We start from the raw sequence: 19,540 nt of genomic DNA, 5'->3' as shown, positions 1-19,540 counted from the left end.
CCATGAAGGAGAATAAGCTCTGTATTTTTTTATTTAAATTTAGTTTTATTTTGTGTCTTTAAGCTCTCTGTAAACCGATAACATCATGATCGGCTATGGCAAGAGCCTGAATATCCCCAAGTAAATGAAAGTACAGTATTCAGAAATGGCATATATTTTCTTTATTTTAAGAATTTTAGTTATGTTTGATCGCCAATAGTATTTTTTCTGTTTATAACACCATGATTCATTTCCACTTATCAGGTTGAAAGGCTGCTTTTCAGAATCACATCTGCCAAAGCTTACTTGAAATATTTCCCCACATATCCCATAACCATGATCCTAATTCTAAAATCTAAATCTAACCCTAAACCTAAATATAAAGTCAGTCATAAATCCAAACTAACTTTACCCCATCCTTAAGCCTTCTGCTAACAAAAATGTAGCCCTACGCCCTAACCTAAACTGTGGACAAAACTACAACTTCATTGCTAATCTCAGCACAAAGTTCAGTTCTAACCCTGAAATCACTGACTTGCATAGTTACTGCAACAACTCATTCCACAAATGACATTTCATTTAATGTAATCTTGAAACATATAGAGTTCTGTCATTCACTACAAATTTTTGCAAATAAAATTTGACCAAAGGAACCTGGCCAAACTGCATAGAGGAAGTAGGCCAGTGTGCTTACAGCTAATCAGAGAGTTTGCTTTGCTGTGCCAAAGCTATGTTGTTTCTTAATTATGTTTCTTACTAAACACATCACATACAAAAAAACCTCACTGCAAATGATGGACCAAAATGCATTCTAGAATCAGTATGTTGTGCAAGACAGAGAAACATTTGCAATGCCTTATTCATTTGTCCCTTACTTATATCACAGGGAAAACAAAAATGAAAACGTCATATTCTTTGTTGTGTTTTCATTCAAAATGAAAACGTCATATTCTTTGTTGTGTTTTCATTCCTGATGCTGCTTAGTTTGACCCAAATGCATTTATACAGTGACATATCCATTTGATACACACACATATATATATATATATATATATATATATATATATATATATATATATATATATATATATATATATATATATACACACACACAATACAGTTTACCTTTAGTTGTGCGTATTGCACACAGGCGAACAGCAACTGGACGAAAGGCAGTTTGCAAGATTTTCAAACACCAAACGGAAAAAGGTTCGAATGTGCAATGAGTGAATGCACATTGGCATTCGCTCATTGCACATTCGACATTGTGGGGCGGATTGCACTATAGTGGGGATCGGGAAATGGTCCCTTTCCCCACTGTAGTGCGATCTCGGAGTTAGAATATTAAAGTGGGGGGTGGGGGGGGGGCGCAGCAATAATGTTCAACATTGATGTTCGAAAAACAACGAATCTGCTTTTCGATTTGCTGTTTTTCGAACATTAAGGATTGTCGCCGTTTTCACTTTTGTGGTTATGAGTCGCTCATATGAGCATTCGAACCCCTGTGATTTGGCTTTATAAAGATAAACCTGTGTGCGTGTGTGTGTGTGTGTGTGTGTGTGTGTGTGTGTGTGTGTGTGTGTGTGTGTGTGTGTGTGTGTACTGCCTTAGAACCTTTGTTTTCCAACCTAAAATTAGACAGAGTGCAATTGGTATCACCTTAGAGCAGAATACACTTACTATCATAGGCTGCTTTTGTCTTGGTCACACATGAATCAGATGTTTGGTGCCTAAAATGTAATACAGAAGATTAAATAACTTGTGGAATCTGCTTGTTACAAAAATAAAACAGTGATCTAAAGATTTACAAATATTGCATGTCTACAAATATGCAGTATGACACCACGCACTCTATACAGTTTTGTTGCAAAGGCTATAGCTGATGCATTCATACTGCAGTGTTGTAGTATATTTGTTAATAATGTGGGAAATGAAAAAAATTCCAGCAGACAAGAATGTTAGCTGTGTTTTATTAGATTACTTAGTAATTTTGCCACATAGTAACTGTCTGCAAGTTTCAACTGTGAGAATATGGTATTGTCTGGCACTGAGGAGTGTGATCTTGCACCGTGCAAAGGTGCGTATAAGTCACTAGCAGTACAATCCCACATTTGCACTAGGATTCCCATTCACAGCACATCTGTCCCTTACTAATAACTAGTTATGACTATTCAGTCTCTCTTTAGTATTAATTAGCGAAAACACTGTTTGAAGAAAATTATTATAACTGTGTAGTAACAAAATGCAAACGTCTTACCATGTGGGTTTGCACATTATAGGCCATGCAAAGCAGTCTGGTTTTGACTGGCAAAATAAATATTATCAAGAAATTTAATAATTTACTGCTCCACGTTCATTATTCCTTAATGCTAAAGGCTGTTTTAACATAGATAGAACATTGATAAAAAGTGTTATTAATTTTCCCCATTCCAGATTACAAAATTAAATATAAAACCAGAGCTTCAGGCCTTTACTTCGTACAAATACATTTAAATTGATTGCACACTGGTAACATTTTTTTTTTTTTTGCTTTGGGAAAGTAATTAAATGTTTCTGCAGATTCTGAATTTTTAGACTTCACTGTTTGTACTTACCAGATGAGGTATTGCAACATTTCTGTATCAGTTATTTATTTAATGAATGTTACATTGTACCATATTACTAATGCACCTTAAGAATGAAAGTGAAAACTTAACATCAAAAAAAGCCTGTTATCATAAACATTTTCATCAGTCAGCTAAGCAGATGTGTCTCTGACTGTATCTGTCAGACCATCCAGAGCAGCATTTTTGCTTCTGTTGTATTTAGTTTCCTCAGAGTTAATACCTCTAAGAAAGTAAGGCATTTGCTTTTAGGTTATATGTCATCACCAAAGAAGAAATGCATGGTGATTCCAGAATACAGTACTGAAATTTCAAGGCATGGTTCTTAGAATGCAGATTAAATATTGTCTACATTCCTAGCACAGTTCTGCAATTAGAACCTGGAAATATCATTGTGCATCTGAGCAAAAATTTGGGAGTGGTTGCTCTTCTTGCTATAGAAATAGAGCAGATGTCAATTTGTTGTACATGTGTCAGAGAAAATCCTAAACATTCAACCTTTGAAGCAATGGAATTCACAATTCTTCTACAGTTGGGAATGTTTTAGCACCTGTACTTATCTTAGCTAATTATTTGGCCAAGTCAATTGCATTTTATTGTAGTGAGACCATCGATTTTAAGTTTGATCAGCTATTAAAAGTGTTTTGTTTTTTAAAAAATCTGGTTACATTGTAGGGGGACTTGCTTGATGGAACAGCAGATTACATGTCAGGCCTGGATGAAATGACAGATTCAGACTGTTGTCTATCCCGAAAGAAGATCAAGAAAACAGAAAGTGGCATGTATGCATGTGACTTGTGTGACAAGACATTCCAGAAAAGTAGTTCTCTTCTGCGGCACAAATATGAGCACACAGGTTTGTAGGCATCCATTTTTTGTGTGAAAATATAGTAATTGTGTGTAGTGAGGGACTGACAGTGCTTGAGACTGAAGCCCTCTGTTTATTCCACAGGTCAGTTACACTGTAAATGGCTACATTGTGGGCTCCCCCACCCCCGGTCCACCAATGTATTCCAGCTCTGACCTTGAGGGACAGTCCTTTCCCTAGGTGAGAAATTAATCTGGACCCCATGCTGACCATCCTGTTCAAAGTAATATTCTGTCAGCCACTGCAGAAAGTCTAAGGTGGTTTTGTGATCTAATTAGCTTATTCAGAAGTAAGCCCTGAGGCATGACAGCAGGGATGTTATACTGGGGACAGTGGCTTTTACTGGGGGGACTGGAACATGACACAAATGTAGGGCTTCAGTCTCCAAAGAAGGGACTATATTCCACCACAATACATCCCCTGGAGTGTCTAACTGGGATTATGAAATGGGTCATTTTTAGTAAAATATTTGCCTTTTTTAACTACAATAATTTTATTTGGGTCATTTTATTGGGTCACAATGCAGCATTCCTTCTAAGGAATAAAATAGTTATGTTTAATGGTATTTGGTTGGGATATTATCTTATGCCAGATTAAATAAGAATGAGGATTTGTTAAAAATCATGATCTTTTTCACATTATAATGCTGTCTGCATTTTTCTCCAAAGCGAACACATCACAATGTTATTTCAAGTCTGCAGTTGCTTATTAAAAAAATACCTTCTATCAGGGATTAACTCATGCTTTATGGTTTTTCAAAGCAGTTACGAATAGAATTTATGGAGTCCAATTGCTTCTGTTTGCAGTGGTAACTTAGAAGTCAGTAAATTTGAATGTGTATTATGTCATTAAGTAATACATCCCTCTGCATGTCATTCTGTTTTCCTGTATAGTCACAAGGCATATACAATACTGGCCTGGACTGTAACCTTCTGTTTAATCAAGATTTAGATGTTACTCAAGGGTAGATCTATGTTTGGTGTGAAAACCTGCCTGATTTCATTGCAGATGTCTTGACACCGACTCCTGACACAAAAACTGATGGTTAATAACTGCTTCTACTAGGTTCATGCAATCTGCTGTTTTCCTTTGCTACTGAAAAAAAAATCCCTACTGATGTCTGTCTTTATCTTTCCCCTCTTATTGCTCCATTTCCTGTGCGTCAGCCTTTTACATTTTCAGTTCCTTTTTCTTTTTTTTTCTTTGGTGTGTGTGTGTGTGTGTGTGTGTGTGTGTGTGTGTGTGTGTGTGTGTGTGTGTGTGTGTGTGTGTGTGTGTGTGTGTGTGTGTGTGTGTGTGTGTGTGCGCGTGTGTGTCTGTGTGCGTGTGTGTGCATGTGTGCCCGTGTGTGCATGTGTGCCCGTGTGTGCCCGTGTGTGTCTGTGTGTGCATGCGCACGCGCGCGCGCGCGTGTGTGTGTGTGTGTGTGTGTGTGTGTGTGTGTGTGTGTGTGTGTGTGTGTGTGTGTGTGTGTGTGTGTATGTGTGTGTGTGTCTGGTGTGTGTGTGTGTGTGTGTGTGTGTGTGTGTGTGTGTGTGTGTGTGTGTGTGTGTGTGTGTGTGTGTGTGTGTGTGTGTGTGTGTGTGTGTGTGTGCGCGCCGCACATGCATGTGTGTTTGCTCCTTCAGCCACATTTGGAAATCTGTTTCTTCTTCTACCTGTGTGAAAAAAAAGACAAACATTGCTGTTCTAGCTATATGTTATGTCTGTTGTGTTTTTCATAGAAATATCTTCCTTTCAGAAAAAATAGCCCTAAGGTATTCAACTTATTCCTTTTAATAGCTGACAAACTGCTCATGTAATTCTACTGTCTTTTCTTCATGCCTAAAATATATGCACCAAGGACGTTTTGTGTGTGTGTGTGTGTGTGTGTGTGTGTGTGTGTGTGTGTGTGTGTGTGTGTGTGTGTGTGTGTGTGTGTGTGTGTATTGGCCACTACCCTTACCTTCTAGCCTTATTTGAATCACGTCCATAGTGTGTGTGGCCTTGCTGGTATTGTGACATTCCAGCATGCAGTGTACTGTTCCAGGTAAATCACTGCAAATGTTCTGTCCCTTGGCATATCCACCTCCTTTGTTGTTGGTATTTGTTTCCTCTCTGCTCTCTACTTGTAATCTTCTGATCCATGCCACATTTTTGATATTTTCTGTAACCACCTTTACTCTTTACATGTGGAAAATTAATAAACCTCTTGACATTACAAAGATTTAAAGTAGGTTCCTGTTGCCTAAATGTGTTACTTTGAAATTTTGTTTTAATTTAGGATCACAGCTACTTCATTGTATGTCATTTCTGTAGTACACCTGGATCTGTTCTCATTTTAAAATTCTTGGGCTGCCTAACTATCTAAACATCTTGGAGTTCTCCGCAAAGAGACTAACTTTCCTTTCCTGCTGCTTAAGAATGTAAGTTATAAAGACATGGAGCAGTTTATCTCAGGAATAACCTCTCTGACATCCTCATTTGCCACATGCTTTGTTTAGCCTAAGCTTCATTTGCCACAACAACACATCTTTGTCAATACATCTTCCAAGTTTGTTTATTAGCATATGGAGATGTTTAGCACTAGACATTTTATAACAAAAACAAAATAAACAGTCACATAAGTGAGCCATGCATAGCAGTCCTAAGACAATTAGATCAAACATGCAACATTTAAAAGATAAAAACATATGAAGACCTACAATCAAATATAATGCAAAATTGTATAGTGTGCTCAAATGCAATGTTTTAATCAACATGGAAATGTACATTTTGTCATACAAATTCTAAGATCAGATTGACTATTAATGCCTTTTTTTAAATTCAAATGTACTATGATGGTTCTACCTCACATAAACGAAACACCACAACACCGACAACGCAATCACCGACACCACATAACCGACAGTACAAAAACACGAAATTCCACATGCCCGACAACGAAATAACCGACGGTAGACAAACACGAAACCTCATACACTTCACACACCACAATCAACAAACAAAACACATTCCAAAAACCACATACACAACACAAGCACACCAAAATCCCTACAAACCCACACTAAACCTCACATACACAACTACCTACAACCCTAACCCAAACCCTAACCCTAAGGTCCGTCACTACCGCACACTTAACTGACCTGCTCCCTAACCCTAACTCACTTATCCCGCCCCTAACCCAAACACAATCACTACTGCACACTTACCTGACCCGCTCCCTAACCCTAACTCACTTAACCCACCCCTATCCACACTTACCTTACTCGCACCCTAACGTCTGTCACTACCGCATACTTACACAGCCTTTTCCCATTTCGACATCCTCGGCGTCGGTGCTTTCATCCGTCGGGTCGGTCTTCTGCTTGTCGATCTTCTAGGTCCCGTCGCGTCGGTCTTCTGCGCTGTCGATCTTCTGGGGCTCGCGATTTCCATGTCGATGTTCCGGCGTGTCGTTGAAGTGAGGTAGAACCACTATGATACACTATTATATGTCAGTGCAGATAATTCCACTGGGCATCTGGAGTGGCATTCTATAGTTTCTAAATGGAACCTGGAAAATTCTAAACTTCTCTTGCTGGATGAGTACTGACAAAACATGAGGTGCAGATAAGAGTAACCAAGATTCTGATCATGTAGGGCCAGAGGGTCCTAGTTTGAAGACAGTCCACCACCTATTAAGAAGCCTTCGTATCTGTTGTAGAACATGTGTTATATAATCAGTTATATGAGTTGCACTTAGAATATACATTGCCACAGGCTGTAGATGACACATTAACGCAGGAACCCCAAGATATGTAGAATTACATTAATCCAGTCTGGATGTTGTAAATGTGTGCAATGCTGTTGTAACATCCACACAATGGATGTCATTTTTCACTCTGATAAGGTTCTTGTGTAAAACAAATCTGCCTTAATTCTGGATGACACTTGTTTATATAGAGAGAGCTAGGTTATCGTTTAACCCCTCACCAGTGTTCTTCCCTAGCTCAGCCATATAGAGAAGCTCCCTATCCAAATATTTAATACATTGCATGTGCCAGCTAAACATAAAAAGATTCACAACTAAAGCCTTGAACCTTGTGAAGTTCAGCTGTAAGCCACTAAACCCCATTTATTTTGTATTATCCAGCTATGAGTTAAACATCTGTATGTATTTTCCATTCTTTTCATTAAATGATACAGCCAAGTGTCATTTGTGTGGCCATGGAGGTTTGATTAAATGATGTAACTGACAATGATTAGTGTACAGGTTCATAGGTTAATACTAGGCTAACGACCACCAGGGTCTTTACAACTCTAGCTATGTAACCCAAGCCAGTTTTGTCCCCGAGTTCTTGGACACCTGTATGGTGGGGTATGTTAGTAAAGAGGTAGCTAGGGGTTGTGTGTGGGGGGCATGTTATTTGAGGATTTCTTTACATAGTGTCGACCTCTGTCCATCAGAGACATGGGGGCCAGACTAGGGGTGGATTTGTGATTTCCTATCCAATGATCCAGGTTTTTTTTTTAATAGGATTAGTGATGAACTCTGTTTCACATAGATGGGGAGCTTATTCCATAAGGTGGGAATCCTTTGAGACACATATCGATCTATCCAGTATGTTCCATTTATATCGCAGGCAAAGTTCAGGTCCTTTGATATAGTGTTTCTGGTGCTGTTTGTTTTGCGGATGTGCAAGAGATCCATCAGAGCTGCAGCTGAGGATACCTTCTATATGAGGCATAGATCGCCACTCAGTAACCTGTAAGAGACTGAATAAAGAGATAAGGCATTAAGTGATCTTTGAGGAACCTGTGAGGGCAGCCTCATTGCCATTGCCTAGTTAGGTACATGCCAATGTACTCAGTGATGGGTCTGATAAGGACTGAGTAGAGTGGTACTATAATTTCCTTGGAGCTGGATGCCATTCCCTTGCTTATGAGTTTGGAGACATAAAATGATTTTCTTACAATCTTGGCTATGTGTTAGTCGAAGGCTAGATTACTGTCTTCATATGTTCCCTGATTCCCAACTATTAGGTCAAATCTTAGGGGTATTTTATCAAAGGAGTAACTAGCTTAGGTAGGCAATTTCTCAAAGGGCACTATAATGCATTTCTTCATGTTGAGTTTTAATCTGTAGCTTTGACACCAGTCATTTGTTTGCATTAGACGCTCTTGTTGGATGTGGTACCGTGGGTGGAATTTGTGATAGCTCCCAATTTACAGTTGTCTAAGAACTTGGTGAGCCAAAGCCCTTTCACATTAGCCTTGACTACTGTGAAGTAGATGCCAAACGGAAGTGGGCCCAACATGGAGCCCTGGGGTATTCTGCTAGTGACCAGTCTCTTGGTAGAGGTGGTCTCACCAATCCTGCTTTTTTAGTATAACCTGTGAGCCAGCCAGCAATCCAGTGAGTTATGTAGGAATTAATGCCTAGTTTTGAGAGTTTATCAATAAAACCTGAATAGGGTATTGTACTAAACACCGTGACCACATCAAAGTAGGAGGAACGCACATTTTCCCCTCATCCATAGCCTTGGTGACCCTCTCAGAGAAGACTACTAGACTGAGTAGGCAAAGCCTTCCCTTAACAAAGCCAAACTGGGATGGTTTCAGTGTCTGTAGGTTGCTAATGTCCTTGTTGATCATTTCCATGACAATTCATTCCATGGCTTTGCATATTAGACTTGTCAGACTGATGGGTCTGTAGTTCCCAGGGTCAGTTGATGGTCCACCCTAATGAAGAGGGGTGACCATTGTGGCCCTCCATTCATTTGCACAAAAAAATTGTTTTGAGACTGTAGCTGAAGAGTTCCTTAAGACGTCCTGCTAGGTCATGTTTTAGGCTATTTAGAAGGCAGCCAGGGATATTGTTGGGACCATTGAAGAAGTGTTTTTGGCCATAGTGAATGCCACCAGGACCTGCTCCCTGTTGATAGTTGGTGGGGATATGCTAGAAGGGATTTGACAGTGGGGAGTGGGGGATAAGGTTAGAGCTAAATTTGTCAGCCAGTAGATTTGCTATGACACCCCAGTCAGTAAAGGTTGTATCATTTACCACCAGTTCTGCACACTGTTGAGTGTTACCTTTAAATTCTTCACATAGCTGAAGAAGGTCTTGTAGTTGTCCTTAGCCTAGGAGCCTCTCCTGACCAAATAACTGTCCTTCTTGGACATAATTAGACCTCTTAGTTTCTTGTTTAGTTAAATTGGAGAGCTCATGTCTCTTTGAGAGTTGCTCTTTCTGATTTTGACCATGACTTTTTTATTTTGTTATATACGCTGTTAAGGTAAGGATTCCACCAGTGGGGATTGTTTTTGGTGTTAGACCTGGGCTTACATCTGGAAGGTACGGCAGCCTCATTACAGCTATTTACATGCCTGTACAGGGTTTCAGTAAATAAGTCTGTGCAGGTAGCTGTGTTCTACGGGATTGGGGGGCTGTAAATTTTAACAAACTGTCACTTAATAGGATGCAGTTTGCTTTAGAATTGTTCCTAATTGTTATGGGTTTAGTTGGATTTTCTGAGTTGTTTTTTTTATTTTGGGGTAGACCGCTTCATAGTCTGACCTCACCAATAAGGACTTGACATGGAGGGCTGCAACACTTTCCCATTTTGGTCAGTAAGTTTGATCCCCTGGTTGGCATGCATACTATCCAAACACCAGGGTGTTTTTGGTTATTAATTCCAGGAATTTTTGTGCCAGACAGTTAGAGGCAGTGTATGTTTCCCAGTCTATACAGGGGTAGATCAAGGTCTCCTATGAATAGGGTGTATGGTTGGATAGTGATCACCTCTAGTAAGTCTAGATAAGGGTTATGAACCTCATGGGTCATAGAATGTGACATGTAGCTAGCCAGGACATGGTAAGGTGACTTGGACATGGATGTATTCCAGGGTATCATTCAGTTTAACCAACCTAGAGTTGTATTTGTTGCTAATGTAGCTCAAAACACCTCCTTCTTTAGCCCCTGTCTGTGCTACTGTTGGTGTGAATGTGTGGAAAGCATTGTAGCCTTCCATTGCTGGAGTACTTTCTGCAGCTTTAAACCAAGTCTTGGTAACAGCACAGATGTCTACATACTTCAGAGTGAGGAGAGCTTGTAGGGTGTGGAGTTTCTTGTTTAGGCTTCTAGCATTACTGTGTAGAAATGTAGAAATAAAGATTTGGTTCAAACCATCAGCATTTAATGTCCACACCAGCTAAAATGTCTATCCCATGTGGTACTTTGTTGACCCATTTGTTCCCTTGATCTTACCCAGAGTGGTGCCCCACAACACCATCAGGGAGGCCTCTTCTTTCCATGGGAATTAGTCTTGTAACAATTACAATTATTCCTGAAGTAGGAAGACAGAGCTCAGCACCACCTCTCTAGTTGGCAAATATTTTTTTTCAGATTTTTCTTAGCAAATTTGGTCCTACATCTTGAACTCCACCCCCCTGATTAAATATCCATGATACTTTACAGTATGGTGTCTTCCTCATGCAGGTTTAACCAGTGCTGTCTCATTCTAGAGATATCATTCTGGTCGCTAACATTATGATGGGCAACTCTTGTCCCTCCAACTGAGGCTGGAAAGATGGTTATCACTTGTGCCCTACCAGGCTTCTTGTCAAGCATAATGGTTTCTACCTGGTCCTCAGTCACATGCAAGGTCATGGCCATAGTTTCTTTGCCAGCAGAGACAACTAATAATCAATTGTATTTAGTATCTGGAGTCTGTTAATTGCAAACCATATTCAAAGATGACAATACAGAATCCTGTAGCATACAGTGTATCATTGGAGTTCATAGGTTCATAGGTAGGTACTAGGCTATTGGCTCAAGAGCCTGTATAAGCTTAGCCAAAAAGGTACCCTAGCTTTCCCACCCAAGAAAATTATTTTCCTGTGCTCCTGTCAAGCAGAACCACAGAAGTGATCCCCAGGGTGAATTTCTTATTACCCATCCAATCATCAAGATTTTTCTTGAAGAGTGCTAATGAGGAGCTCTGTTTGACATAGATAGGTAGTCTGTAGTATGGGAAGTCTCTGGGACAGGAATCTATCCCTCCAGCATGTTCTCTTTATTGTGGTGACAAGGTTTAGGTCCCCAGAGTGTGTAGCTCAGAGGGATTGGGATTTCTTTAAGTGGAACATGTCCAACAGCTCTGGGTTTGACATAGCTTTGTATGTTAGGCAGAGATCGCTGGCACGACAGTCAACTTTGTGGATTCTGTCCTCCAGATAATTGGAAAATCAATTTATGCCCTTTCTCAACAGTTTACAAATTGTCTACAGCCTGTCTGCTGCAATGTCCTGATTTTTATGATTCAGTAAAATCTTAAAACTGTGGCTAGCATCCATGCTTCCCACCTCATCACTGATCTTTATGGAAAAAGTCAGGTCATGTCTGTATTTCTCACAAGTATGCTGCTGCAATTCCATAGGTTCATAGGTAGGTACTAGGCTATCAGCCCAAGGGCCTACATAAGCCTAGCCAACAAGGTTCCCTGGCTTATGCCACCCAAGAAAGTTATTTTCCTGTGCCATGCTGTTCTAGATCCTATATTTCACTGGGTTCCAGTGTTCCCAGACATATTGTTTAACCAGTGTATAACTCTATAATCATAGCCAAAACTGACCATTTAACACCCAGTGCTTGTTCCCAGTACAGCACCCTGCCTCCCTCCACTCAGTTCTTCTAGTTAACACCCCCCAAAAAATAGACTTTGGCTTACACTGCAGCAAGCCAATTTGGCTTGCTACAGCAGCCAAACCCACACCCCCCTCAGCTCTTCAAGTGAAGAGCCAAAAAAAAAATTGTTTAAACTGTAGCAGGCTGATATTGGCGTGCTATACAAAGTGCCTTTCTGAATGCATATCAGGAGCTTTCTATTGCACCCGCTTAACACTTTGTGCTCAGAGAGGCTGTTCCCTTCACCACACCCTTGTTACACTACAGTCCATAATAGTCCTTTAATAGAGGGCAAGCTCAATTTTCTATAGGCTCAAGGTTTCTTCATTAGGAGACTTATTGTTTTAAAGAAGAACTCAAATCAGCTCTTTACCAGAATTCCCAAATCCCACCTTTATACAGTAGTTCTGCTATTGTCTTAGAAAGTATCAGTGGTTCTGTGGGCACCTGTAATGGGTCCATTAAGAGAGTATGTTTTGTCACTATGAATCTGTTTTAATACTCGCTGTCTGTTGAGCTTCGTGTATGTAGTCCATATTTGTTACTACTGTCTAATAGTACCCCCCCCCCAACTTGCATGTCTAAAAATACATAGCACAAACATTTGTTTGCTGTTTATCATTAGTTCATATTCACCACCCTGCTCAGGTTCTTTCTTCTATAATTTTTTATATACCAACCTCAGATTTTCTATTTTTTTTGTATTATTATAACTAAAACATTGTTTCATATGTTTACTTTGTTTACTTATTCAGCTTGTTTTTGCCTTTGCACTTCTGATCATATTTCCTGTTTTCCTCATTTCATTTGGATACGTTCATGTCCTTCCTTCGATTACATTTCCTTATGATGATATGTGTCTTTTTCTTATGTTTCCTGGTCACTTGCTTAGAAAAAAATTTGAGGTTTTCTTTATCTTGTGTGCATAAATGTATTTGCCCCATGAAGGCATCTCAAAGTTTCACCTCAGTGGACTTTTCTTTCATCCGTTAATTCGTCCCTAGGATGTCATGCGTAAAATGTGTCCTCTAACAGAAGAATGTGCTTCTGAAGTGTAGAACCATCACCATCTGTGGACTGACTGGCTCCTGTGTTCATGCTGAACCATGTCAAGAGGGCATCAGTAGACCACAAATGTTTATTCATTCGGAACTCCTTGATTTTGTCCTTTCTGGAGAGGACCACTAAATTCTTGGTAGGGATGAGGTCTGCCATAAAACGAAAAACCAAAACAATGCACCAAAACCAGTAACGGTTACTGGTTTTGGTACATTGTTTTGTTTTTTTATTTTGTCAAGGTGGTCTTTTTGGCCAGTTTTGTTTTTTGTCATAAGGTCTGCCATAACCTGCATAAGGATCGTGGTTTGCAGAGCACACCTGATAGCCATAGATGCCCTTCCTTATGACTGTTGCAGTACTCATTGCTCTTTGGATATCCTGCCAAGGATAACCTAATGTCCAACCAGTATACCAAAGTCTACATCTTCCAGGCAATGTACGCCAGATGTATGTCCTATGTGTGATGCATAAGGTACATAAGTGACATACACATGCCTAATCCTCAGAACATCTATGTCACTAGTCTGAATCCCATCTGTATCCAATCCACTGAGCTGGTTCATCTATTGAGCAAAATCTTACCTTCTTTGCAGGCTGGCTCTTCAGGCTTGGGATTTTGCAGTCTGCCATCATCTGGTTCTTCAGGTGGTTTACATCCCTTCAGAGCACAGTCTAATGGCAGAAACTTTGAGGAAGTCCAGGACTCATCCTCATGAACGGATGCTTCATAGGGAAGTGTTTCTGGACATTGTACACTGGTGGGGTACTCTTCAGGTAGATTTTTTTTGCCTCCCCTCTAAGCAGATAACCTCCCCAGTTCTGTTCCAGAGCACCAAGTCCTCTGGCTTGGAGAGTGGACTCCATGTCTTTTTCCTGAAAGGGGTTGTTTCCATATGCCTGTCTTCTTCTTCCTCTGCTTCTTAGGATCCTGCTCAAGAACATGCGGGACACACCCAGAATCTTGCTGGTGACTCCCTTTTGTTTACCGGGGCAGGAGCAGTCATCACAAGTTACCTCACAGAATGGATTTTCTCACACAAGGCAAGGGATCTCTCATTCACCCTTACTTGTCCACACTTTAACTGACACTTTGGGTGATAGGGTGGTTTGATTCCTTTCAGGCACCAATTTTCTGAGGACATGCTTCAGGTTTTGTAAGAGGCAAGAAAACCCACTACAAGATAATCCTATGTGGCTAAATCAAGCCTCCAAGACAGCCTATTCCCCCTTCTTGTGTCCTTAATTTTGTTCTTGAAAGTTTGACTCAGCTCCCCTTTGAGCCTGCCTTTTCTACTTCCCCGCAACATTGTAGTTGGAAGTCCGTATTGTTAGTGGCTATTACTTCTGGCAAGAAAGTTTCTGAACTCCAAGCCCTCATGACCGTTCCTTCTTTTCTGTTTTTTTCACAGGGGCATGGTGTCTGTTCATAGCAGTCCTTCTTTTATGCCCAAAGTTGTTAAGGATTCGTCCTTGAATCAGTCCACTCATCTTTCATCTTTATTTCTTTCTCCGCGGAGTTCTAGTGTAAGGGGCTACACAGTTTGGATTTACATAGCCAGCTCAGATATTATTTGGATAAGACAGAACATACCAGAAAATCTGAGCAACGTTTTGTTTCCTTTCATACCGGGAAATTGGGTTTGGCAGTGTGTGAGCAAACCATCTCCTCCTGGATTTTCTAAGGCCATTTCTTTTTGTTGTTCTTTTCATGGCAAGCATTGCTCCTCTTCTGTTTGTACTCATTCTATCAGGGCAGTGGCTTCTTCTGGTGCTTTTTTCAAGGGTTTAGATGCTAGATCCATCTTGAATGATGCTAGTTGGTCTTTTTTTCACACTTTTACCAAAAAATCACAGGTTGGATGTCATTTCCAGGGCCAGGGCAGGTTTGGCCAGGGCCATCCTTCATGGCTTTGTGAAGGGTTCTTTTCTGCCTTCCTCCTCACATATTTTCCAGTAGCATTTTTATTCTTCCAAGACTAAAGAAAACTGCAAGAATAATAAGGAAGGACATAGTACAGTTGTGTAAGACCTTACCATAACAGTAGCTGTCCTACGTTTCACTGTTACAGTATTCTGTTCCTCCCGCCTGCCCCCTATTATTTTCTGTTGCCCTACTGCTGGCCAAGGGGTCCATATTACAGCCTTATTTCCTTTTTATTCTTTTTCTGGATGTGCATGCTATTGATTTCACTTGGGTTGCCACAGATCACTTGGGGCACTTCAGTTCTGAGGATTAGGCATCCATACATATACCTTATGCCTTGCACATAGGACATAGGTCTGATGTATGATGCCTGGAAAGTATAAAGGCTTTGGTACTGGCCAGACATTAGGCTATCCTCTTCAGGATATCCCAGGAGTAAAGAATGTTGTGACAGTGTGAAGTATCTACTGTTATGGTAAGATCTTACACAACTGTACTTTCTGTATAAAGCTGCACCTTGGATGCACCTGTCTACATCTGACATACCATAAGGAGTGTCTTTGCATTAGCTAGCCATATTCTAATATGAAAGGTGATTCCTCCCATTAAAATGGAGGACTAAATGTCATACCTGTGTAAAACGTGAAGCAGCTTCCCAACTGAAAATCAACCAGTAATAATTCTGACCCCCATGCCATTTACTTTAATAGTGGCTCTAATATTAAGATCAATAGCTATTCCCTTTTTTGCCTTTCAATCTCTCCATAGAGCATAACCTGACACCTGTGTTTACAATTTTCCTTTCTGATGTGAAGTTTTCCATATTTATAGCTGTGGTGGCTGTGTGTGCCTCTACCATCAAAGCCACCAGGTTTGATATTATTTTGGGCAATAATGCTTTCCATTTTTGGTTTTCATTTATTATCTGTTTTGCCTTCTTGCCCTGACTCATTTTCTTCCCACTCTTACCTGTCCCTACCTTAAAATGGTTTGTTTAATGAGAAAACATGCTATTTTGTTACTGTTTTTTAAATCACTTCAAGTACGAATATGCTGTGGTTTTACTTTCATCTTTACTGTATTTGTACTTACATTAAGAATTCATTAGAAATAAGTCAGAGTGGGAGTTATTCATTTTAACTGACTAAAATCAACATTCCCTTCAGTATAGTCTTTATGCAAAATTATGCATGAGAACTTCCCTAGTGCTTTTTTCTTATTTCTTTTGCATGTGACTTTTTTTCAGAAGTACCATTTCATTTCCTTCAGAACTGCATTTTTTCACCAGTACTGTTTAATTTCCTTCAAAATTGTATATTTTCAGCAGCGCCGTGTAATTTCCTCCTGAACTGCATTTATTTTACAACCACATTCCAGTACTGTCAGTGTCACTGAGCTATCAGCCCACATCAATGGTTTACTTAACCAGTTCTTGCGAGGACAGTAAGGCTTAAGATTTCCAGTCTAATCATATCTCAGATCCAGAGATTTGGTCACATATTTGTGGAGTTCTTAGTGGAGATCTGATGGTAGACTGAAAACTGTTACATGCAGCATTCTGTATTATCCAACTAGCTTTTGCTGAAAGTTATTCTCACTGTCACTCGTGTGAGCTAAGATTACCAGTTTTATATACTCATACATTCTGTAAAGGCCTTATTGGAGCTACAGTGTGAAGCCACAAAAGAAAAGTTTCACTGCTGGAGCATACTATCCAACCCCTTTCCATAGCCAAAGACATACCTCTGAACTGTCCAAAATGTTGCAGAATGGCCCTGAAGTTGCTTCATATTTTGCCTTGTATGCCATAAGTTTTGATTTTCTGGTTACAGTCAGCAATGCCAGACAAAGTTTTTTGCTTCTTATTGTTCAGAAATGCAAGCTGATACAAAACCTCTAATTCTATTAACTTTTCCAGTGAATTACAGTAGTATTTAAAAATTGTTGCTAATTTTGAGCTTTTGCCTTCCCATTATTTGTGGCTTTGTCCAGTATTCCTGGGCAAATAATTTGAGAAGTATAGCACCAGGCAATGCTTTAGTATAGCCACAGGTGTCATAAATGTTAATACAGTGCACAAAATCCTTAAACAGGATTTTATACCCTGTATTTGTGAGAGCAGTTTTTTTACCTTCATTGAAGTAAATGGGACACAGTAAGTAAAATCATGCACATAACAGTGTGTTTGACATTTGCACATAGTTTAATAAACTGTATCTAAGGTAGGTTTCTAATAAACCTACATATCTTAAGATAGGGTGGTGGGTAATGCGAGTGGGCTGCCAACAACTGCACTCTGGCATACCTAGGTATGATGCCCACAGCCTATTACCTACAGTTACTCGCACTATATCATTTAACTCTTATTTCACCTCTGACAGCAAAGATTAAGTGGACTTTTTCCTCTTGACTGTCACATAATGTATGGCAGCTAATATCGGAGAAAAAAACCTTAATAAAGATGTGGGACCTGTAACCTCATAGTGTAGACTCTGGCATCTCATGCCATCTGCTAAGTCCATTTTTCCTTAAAGGTTAACTTAAGTCTCTGGCTGAATCAGCTGAAGCAGAACAAAAGGGCCATCACACAAGACAGTTGTATAATTCGAAATCCATTGCAGGTTGTAGACTCACACATTGTTCATACTACACTTGGGTTAGCTGCTGGAAGTTCTGGGGGGGTTTTTTTGACTTGTAGAAGGTACTGACTCAAGATAACAATATTAAAATAAAGCATTCTGTAAAACTGTAGCAACCGGAAAAGTATATCAGAAATGTAGGTCATACTAAGCAACACAGCTTAAATCAAATCCTTGCTGGAAGTTCAAGCTTTTAGGTCACAAATCTCCATCTTTCCTTTCTATTTATCTTTCACGGAAGTAATTATTGTATACTAAAGTTGTGTAATGTTGAGGCTATGGTCCCATGCACACCTGTTGTTTTATATTTGTAGTAACATAGTACTTCTCCATGCACAGTCCTAGAAACAGTTTTAGCATGGACATTTGATATGTTAGGTGGTACCTCATCCACCGTTTATTTTTTATCTGTTTATTAACCAGGTAAGCCCAATGGGTGCAGTTGTCCCTTTTCAAGGGTGGACTGCAAGCATCGTCAGCTTAAGTAACTTGCTCCGAGGCGGACATTAGTTAAGTGAACGTGGAAGGAATCAAATACTGTACCCTGAGCACAGGAAGCAGCTCCCTGACAGTTCAGAGTCCTGTGTGTTAACTGCCAGACAGGAGATCATGATTGCAGTAATGAATCTGCAAAAAAAGTTTCCAGATTTATATTATTAAGATAGTGCCTTAAACCTGGTAGATATTGAACAATGATATCAGTTTCAGGAAGAAACTGAGGACAATATTTTGCTGAATACTAAAATTTGGCCAAAAATTCTGGAATTTTTTTTTTCAGAAGTACCAAATGTTTGCTGCATCAACACTAGTCAAATTGAACTTTGATGATTTTCCAAAAAGAAGCTTCCTAAGGAATGCTGAACCCCACTCCCATTATTTGTACAGGTGTTTTAAATGAAATGCCTGGTCTCAGATTTGAACCAACAGTTGTTGCACTCTGTAATATCAGAGACAAGTGTAAAAGCCAATTGCAAGGTTTCCGCAGCCATATTAAAGGTTGTCATGGTCAATGTCATTCATGTTTTATTCTGCAAAAAAGACACCACATTTACTCTGAACACTTGATAGGGGAACACCTGGCTACAGGATTACTAAATTAGTATATTGCAGTCTCATGTGCCAAGTGTAAAAGCTAAGTAAGCGAAGTAATCAGAAAGTAAGTGCCTTTATTCTAAATGCTGTTCTGTTAAATGCAAGGATTACTGATGAAAACTGTCTAACTACTTTTTTATTTGTGTGTGTGTGTGTGTGTGTGTGTGTGTGTGTGTGTGTGTGTGTGTGTGTGTGTGTGTGTGTGTGTGTGTGTGTGTGTACATCTACTTGTGTGTGTATATATATATATATATATATATATATATATATATATATATATATATATATGTATATATATATATATATATATATATATATATATATATATATATAGAGAGAGAGAGAGACAGAGAAAGATAGGTCTTGGTGTGTGTGTGTGTGTGTGTGTGTGTGTGTGTGTGTGTGTGTGTGTGTGTGTGTGTGTGTGTGTGTGTGTGTGTGTGTGTGTGTGTGTGTGTGTGTGTGTGTGTGTGTGTGTGTGTGTGTGTGTGTGTGTGTGTGTCTCCCAGTTACATCATAGCTTTCATTTGACTACTGTCATTATGGCGATAAGTATTTACTGTAGTCTATTTTTGAATCAGATTTTAAGTATGGTGGATGCAGTAGGTTTCAAAGACATTCCACTGCTATTTGCAGCCTGAAATCAACCAGATGTTTTTAAGCTTGGCACAAATTTTACGTGCCAGTAACTGGATGAAATGCTAAAGGAAATACTGTGTTCTTTTC

At 39.6% G+C, this 19,540-nt stretch overlaps 1 protein-coding gene across 4 annotated transcripts in view; it reads left to right on the top strand.

The window, feature by feature from the left end:
• Positions 1-19,540, top strand: part of ZEB2 (zinc finger E-box binding homeobox 2) — a 363,945-nt gene that overhangs the window by 341,740 nt on the left and 2,665 nt on the right. For 3 of the 4 annotated variants that reach the window (XM_044074857.1, XM_044074856.1, XM_044074859.1), the window contains exon 9: positions 3,258-3,438. The exons of the other annotated variant lie outside the window; for it this stretch is intronic. In XM_044074857.1, the coding sequence (XP_043930792.1) occupies positions 3,258-3,438 (181 nt within the window). The remainder of the gene's footprint in view (positions 1-3,257; positions 3,439-19,540) is intronic. 4 annotated transcript variants of the gene reach the window in all.

The sequence above is a fragment of the Protopterus annectens genome, chromosome 6.part0, assembly GCF_019279795.1.
Source record: "Protopterus annectens isolate FY-2018-M chromosome 6.part0, PAN1.0, whole genome shotgun sequence".
Classification (NCBI taxonomy): Eukaryota; Metazoa; Chordata; order Ceratodontiformes; family Protopteridae; genus Protopterus; species Protopterus annectens.
The sequence above is the reverse complement of the archived record's forward strand: the minus strand, read 5'-3'. Positions and strand labels throughout refer to the sequence as shown.